The 7,500-nt window shown below is 29.9% G+C and overlaps 1 protein-coding gene across 4 annotated transcripts in view; it reads left to right on the top strand.

Annotated features, from left to right (window-relative positions):
* Positions 1-7,500, top strand: part of LOC137614631 (tachykinin-like peptides receptor 86C) — a 566,255-nt gene that overhangs the window by 529,954 nt on the left and 28,801 nt on the right. For 3 of the 4 annotated variants that reach the window (XM_068344328.1, XM_068344329.1, XM_068344327.1), the window contains one exon: positions 2,031-2,165. The exons of the other annotated variant lie outside the window; for it this stretch is intronic. In XM_068344328.1, coding sequence (XP_068200429.1) covers positions 2,031-2,165 — 135 coding nt within the window. The remainder of the gene's footprint in view (positions 1-2,030; positions 2,166-7,500) is intronic. 4 annotated transcript variants of the gene reach the window in all.

The following is a 7,500-nucleotide window of genomic DNA, read 5'->3' as shown; positions in this document are numbered from 1 at the left end:
AGAGGTTAACAGCTTTGTTTCTTTGAGATGAAAGTTATTTTCTTTGAACAACTTATGACGCCGATGAATATTTGCCTCGACTTAGCCTCTCTCTCTCTCTCTCTCTCTCTCTCTCTCTCTCTCTCTCTCTCTCTCTCTCTCTCTCTCTCTCTCTCTCTCTCTCTGCGCATATATATATATATATATATATATATATATATATATATATATATATATCATACATACATACATACATACATATATATACTTATATATATATATATATATATATATATATATATATATATATATATATATATGTGTGTATGTATGTATATATATACATTACAACCAAACATACGCACACACAACCACCAACACAGAGACCACCCACACTGCAGGTCAGAAGGTCAAGGCTGTTTTGCTGTCAGGGCCATGAAGAAGTTTGGGGTTATAGGTAGCGTTGCTCCTTTGCTATTTCCAAGTCCCTTTTTCTCTTTTGTTTCGTTGTTTTTTTTTTTTTTTTTTTAAAAACAACGCGTTTGAAAATCAATTATTTTAGGCCTTCTTGAAATGTCATGAAGTTGTCAAAGCCATTTGGTAATGGTTTATCTACAAGGGAGTTTATTGTTTTCTAGGGCATTGGTTTTTTTGCAATTTTATTGTCATACTGTCTGTGGCTTAAATCTGGGTTTATATTTTTCTTCTCGTAGAAATTGTGTTCAAAAGCATTCTCACTAATATATGAAAAAACACATTTGTATACTTCAGCCAGATTTAATAATTGATGCAAACGATCTGTTTACCGTGTATAATATATATATATATATATATATATATATATATATATATATATATATATATATATATATATATATATATATATATATATGTGTGTGTGTGTGTGTGTGTGTGTGTGTGTGTGTGTGTGTTGCGGAACAACAAATGTAGCTGTTTGTATTCCTAGGGTTTGGCCAGTTTAAATCACCAAGCTGGCCAGTGCGGTTTGGTGATGGTGGGAGATTTTAATCTGATCGCTGAAGCAATCCAACATAGTATGGGTTCACCTCTTGTCATTCACTTCTGTTTTGAAGGATTTTTTTTTACCCTTTCACCACGTTAAGGTATCCCCACTAAGATAACTATATTGGTCATTAGCTTTAAACAATAATCACTTGGATTGAATCATGAATTCATTGCTATCTCATTCAATCTCTTTATGGAATTACTGCATTAAAACGTTAGCCTGAATAGCTGCATCGTGAGAGGATATCTCCAATTCATTGTCCAGTTCATATCTGTCTGGAATTACACCACTGACCAGTTCATGTGAAAGTTTCAGCTGATTGGCCGACATTTTTGTTCTGGGTCTCATATCATTCCCCGATAAACTTGCTTGCCCTTGAATCTTGGATCTTGCTAGTTGCTGGAATCTGGCCTTTTAAACAACAGTTTTTCGTTCCTTGAGATGATAGGTCATTGATCTAGATACACACACACACACACATGTTTACAATGGTATGAATATACACATGCTCACATACACTATATATATATATATATATATATATATATATATATATATATATATATATACATATATATATATATATATATATATATATGTGTGTGTGTGTGTGTGTGTGTGTGTGTATATATATATATGCATTTATGTGTGTGTATGTGTATCTCGTTCTGAGTTGGGATACCTTAACGTGGTGAAAGGGTTTCCATATCGCCATGATCAGCAAAGCTGTACTTCGCAGGGCCACCCATACTAGGTTGGTTTTCTGAGCGATCAGACTAAAGCATCCCTCCATCACTTATCTGCAGTGGCTAGCGTGTGGTGATGAAATGATCAAACCCCTGATATGTTGAGCCCTTTTTCCTGCAGTGGATTAGAAACGGATGCATTTGTTGTTGTATACATACATACATACATACATCTCATGGTGAAGGGAAATTTCACATGGAGTAACACAGACAGCAGGACTCCATATAACTGATAACGAATAAATCCTTTTTTCTCTTTCTCTCGCTCTTTCTTGCAGGTACATAGCGATAGTGAGGCCCCTGGAACCAAGGATGTCGAAGACGACGGCCAGAGTCTTCATTCTTATCATCTGGAGTTCGTCAATGTTGCTTGCGCTGCCTTGCATACTTTATTCCGATACAGTCTCTATACAGTAAGTAGAACACTTTGTTTACTTGTTGTATTTGGGTTACTGTATTTTTTTTTATGTTTTCTTTCTGTTTGTCGTAAAAATATGATAATTTTAGAGCATGACAATCTGATTTTGAATTTTTTAGGCATGCATACATACATACTTACATACATATATATATATATATATATATATATATATATATATATATATATATATATATATATATATATATATATATGTGTGTGTGTGTGTGTGTGTGTTACTGCATATACATATATATATATATATATATATATATATATATATATATATATATATATATATATATATATATATATATATCTATATATATATATATGTGTGTATATATATTTATATATATATATATATATATATATATATATATATATATATTTATATATATATATATATATATATATATATATATATATATATATATATATACTATATATATGTGTATATATACACACACATATATGTGTATATATATATATATATATATATATATATATATATATATATATATGTGTGTGTGTGTGTGTGTGTGTGTGTGTGTGTGTGTGTGTGTGTGTGTGTATTGCCTTATTGCCTTATTTTTTGTTTGGGTTCCCCCAGGTCCCTCAGTGTGAGGCACCTCGTATATCCACCAGAGAGTTGCTAAAGAGAGAGAGAGAGAGAGAGAGAGAGAGAGAGAGAGAGAGAGAGAGCTTTACTCAAGTATTTTTCCTTATTATTATTCAAATTTTAGTTATCAGACAAAATTCTTAATTGGAAATATACGATTACAAAAACATTAATGTGATTAATAAAAATAATGTCTGTACCATATGTCCTTTGTTTTCTGATTCACTAAAGAATTAAGAGTAATCTATAGATTAGCCTTTATGACTAAAATTCCAAGAATGATCAATTATTTCTCAATTTGAATTATCATTATTACCATCAATCACTCTAATCTTCGTCATTTCTCGGCGTTACCATCAATTATGTCTTTAGTTGCAATTGATTTGAAATTCAAAGCCTCGATTCAAAATCTACTTTGAAGTCTTGCCTCCATTTGAGGTAACCTGGAAATCATTCATTAACTCATTAATCTTTTCAGGTACTGATATCTTATTCATTATTCATCCGTCATTAGACTCTGGATCGTATCTCTTCGCGGACCTCGTGAACTTGTGTGTTGCTTATCTACTTGACTTTCTTTTCCATTTTCTTTTTCTTTTTTTTATATTCCAACATTTTGTATTATTTTTCGTTTTTCATTATATTTTTTTATAATTTTTCTTTTTATACTCCAAATTTTTGGCATGATTTTCCCTTTTATATACCAAATTTGATTTTACTAGCTATATTCCTAATTTATTATCAGAATATTCCTTTTTGTATTCTAAAATTTCCTAATAATTTCCTTTTTATGTTAAAGTTTTTGTCTTTATTTTCTATATATTCCACATTTTTTGTCATTACTTTATCTTTATATATTCCACATTTTTTGTAATTTTTCCTTTTTATATTCCAAATTTTTGTCATTATTTTTCCTTTCAATATTCTACTTTTTGTTATTATTTTACCTTTTTTATATTTGGCATTTTTGTCATTATTGTCCCTTTTTAAGTTCCATATTTTTGTCATTATTTTTCCTTTTTATATCCTTTGTTTTTGTCATTATTTTACCTTTTTAAATTCTACATTTTTTTGTCATTATTTTACCGTTTTATACTCCACATTTTTGGGGTCATAAATTTCCTTATCTAAAATTCATCTAAAAGAGCTCATTTGTAATGCAATCCCACCGATCCCTTCGTTTACGTTCAGGATTCATCTACATAAAATCTCCATGCGTTAACCTTTACCGGTGTCCGCCCGGGTTAACCTTTATTAGCGTTCATGGTCACTATTCTAAATGACTATATTCAAAAGCAGTATTCAGAATCGCTTTCTTCATCTTCGCTCAAAATTCCCCTTTTATATCCAAATATATATAGATAGATATGCACACACAATCACACAGACTGATTCAGCCCGTCCCCTCTCCCCATTCTCTAATTACAACACGGCAGTTGTGGTTTCCAAGTGTACCTTTCGGGGTACACCACCACAGCAGGGTATGACTACTCTCTCTCTCTCCTCCGAGTTGTTTTACGTCTATTAGTGCCGTTCAACATGACTGGAAATTTATATATATATATATATATATATATATATATATATATATATATATATATATATATATATATATATATATATGTATATATATATATATATATATATATATATATATATATATATATATATATATATATATATATATATATATATATATATATATATATATATATATATATATATATATATATATATATATATATATATATATATATATATATATATATATATATATATATATATATATATATATATATATATATATATATATATATATATATATATCAGTATATATATACCAGACACTTGCTCTATCATATAGGAGAGACTATTATTGTTTGTTCAATCAAACATATTTCCACTTTCCTTCAGTTCTCTGGAAGAAGACAAACCCATTACATCTGTTATCAATGATAAAGGTGGAATAATGTTCTTATCAAGCAGAAATAGAAATAAGGGCATTCTTTGGGGTACATTTGGTCGCCCTGTGTCCCTTTTCACCTGGCCATTGACCCACCACTGTTGATAAACAGTCAGGTATACAATTTGCTGCTTACTTCAAAAGGATTTTGTATTCTCTTTCAACTTAGCCAAGACCTATTTTCGGGTCTCTTGTTGGTACTGCTAGTAAAATCGAATTATTATCCATCACTACCACTAATATATATATATATATATATATATATATATATATATATATATATATATATATATATATATATATATATATACATATATATATACATATACATATGTATATAGATAGATACATACACACACACATATACATATATATATATATATATATATATATATATATATATATATATATATATATATATATATATATATATATATATATATATATATATATATATATATATATATATATATATATATATATATATATATTGTATATATATATATATATATATATATATATATATATATATATATATATATATATATAATAGTGTGTATATATATGCATATATATATATATGTATATGTGTGTATGTGTGTGTATTATATATACATAGGTATGTTTTTTATAAAAAACATTTTGTTTGCCTTTTTCTTTTCCAAGCCAGTAAAATATTAGTAGTATTTTCGGTATTACATAAATATTCTGTTAACGTCCTAACACATTTCAAGTAATTAATACTTGCAACTTCTTGTCCCAAAAACTTCAATGCAAAATGATTATATCCGTTTTATTTTTCTTGGTAGTGCCGCTAATCAATTTCTTTCGTCAACTTCTCGCTCGAGTGTTTTTTTCCCAAACTTCATAATTTAATCATGGAATGAAAGTCTTTCTCCGAAGGTTTAGTAATCACTTTGATAGAATTTTATCTTCGCATTCTTCCCCTGTAATGCTGAGTAATATTTCCTACCTTACGCAGTTTCGTGATAATTTTCCTTCCCATCGTTATCCTTACATTAAAGTGGCGCCCATTCCAACGCCCTCTATCAAAAGCATCCTCTTCCACCAAGCCTCTTCTCTCCATATCATCCTTCACCTCATCTCGATAACTTGATTCTCTGCCTCCCTGTCGATATCCAACCCCCTAATGAAAAATTCTCTATACAATACACTGTTATCCCTACATTAAAGGGTCGGTTGCTTGATGCGCCCTCTCCAATGCCATCTATCAAAGGCATTCTCTTTCACTAAACCTCTTCACTCCATATCATCCTTCATCTTGTCTCACCATCTAATTCTCTGCCTCCCTCTCGATCTTCTCCCCATAACAGGTTTTCCCCTAACACTCTTCACTCCCTCCCCACCATCCATCCTCAACACGCGCCCACTCCATCTCAGACGTGACAGTCACCTCTGTAATCTTTACTACGCCTGCCATTCTTCTAATTGCATCATTTTTCAATCTTTGGAGAATTTCATCATTGAGGCTCAAGCCTTATTGTCCATCCTGCACAAAGCCCTGTTCAAAGCAAAATCAAAACTTTACTACTTAACTTATCCTGCACATGTTTGCTGCTGTCAACATCCCAGTGTTTCCACATATTTTGAATGTTGTCTCTAAGGATTGCAGTTTCCCATTTTCTGTTTTTTTTTTTTTTTTTTTTTTTTTTTTTTTTTTTTTTTTTTTTTTTTTTTTTTTTTTTTTTTTTTTTAATTATTTGTCCATGACCTTCACGAGTTTACCCGTTCACCCATTAATGGTCTCAGACCTTAATAGCCTACATCTTTTCATTCTTGTTCTGAGAAAAGCATTCTCATTTCATGTGGGTATGATTCTTTGGTTCTGGTTGATTAAATGAGAACATAATTAAGTCTTTCTTTGGCATTGAATAGATCCAACTCATATTGGTAAGTCTTCTTCAAGTGAGCTATGTCTTTAGTAATATATCCTTAAATTAGATCTTTTATTGCATTTTTTTTAGGAAAAGAATATATAAATTCAAACATATTTTGTATGTATATTATATAAGTTGTTTAAATCGGTAAAGGTTAGATGTGATGTTAGCTTTAAATAAGAAAATCCACCTAAGCTTTGTTTACTAGTATATTTTTATATGATTTTAAATGCTGCTCAGAGAGATAGAACAAAGGGTATTAAGTATATTACTAAAAATACTGCTCTCTCTTTTATATTAGGACAGTATGTAGAGACAGTTTACAAACTAAAAACGGTTTTAGAACAATGGAAATAATTGCTGGATGCTGCAATAAATTGCAAATCATGTTACTGTTAAGTTGACTCTGGCTACTGGAATCTATTCAGGTCAGTTTGTATAGGAATTTGAAATATAGAGAACAAGATGAAAGTAGGTTAATCAAAGAAAGGTTGCAGTGGGGAAAGGAAGTAAGACCTTTGCAATATATTGTGAACTAAACTATTGTCTATAGGTGCAAATGTTACGCAATAAGGGATTACAAAAAATTTGCATTAAAAAACTTGTAAAAATCCTGGAATAAATGTTGCCAGGAATTTACCGTTTTAAAAACGGATATATTGACTTAAAGGAGTGTAATTACGGTCACCAACCCGTAAATGATAATAACAAAGTAGGGTAGAAATAGCGGTCTCCTGTATTTTACTGAAATATGGCTGAGAACAGTAGATATTTACGGAAAATATCCGATTAATATTACGTTTCATTACAAAGTTTCCGATCAAAAGGAAGTCGGGAGTGGTAGTAT

The sequence above is a fragment of the Palaemon carinicauda genome, chromosome 21 (genome assembly GCF_036898095.1).
Source record: "Palaemon carinicauda isolate YSFRI2023 chromosome 21, ASM3689809v2, whole genome shotgun sequence".
Taxonomy (NCBI): domain Eukaryota; kingdom Metazoa; phylum Arthropoda; class Malacostraca; order Decapoda; family Palaemonidae; genus Palaemon; species Palaemon carinicauda.
Note: the sequence above shows the minus strand (reverse complement) of the source record. Positions and strands in the feature narration are given on the sequence as shown.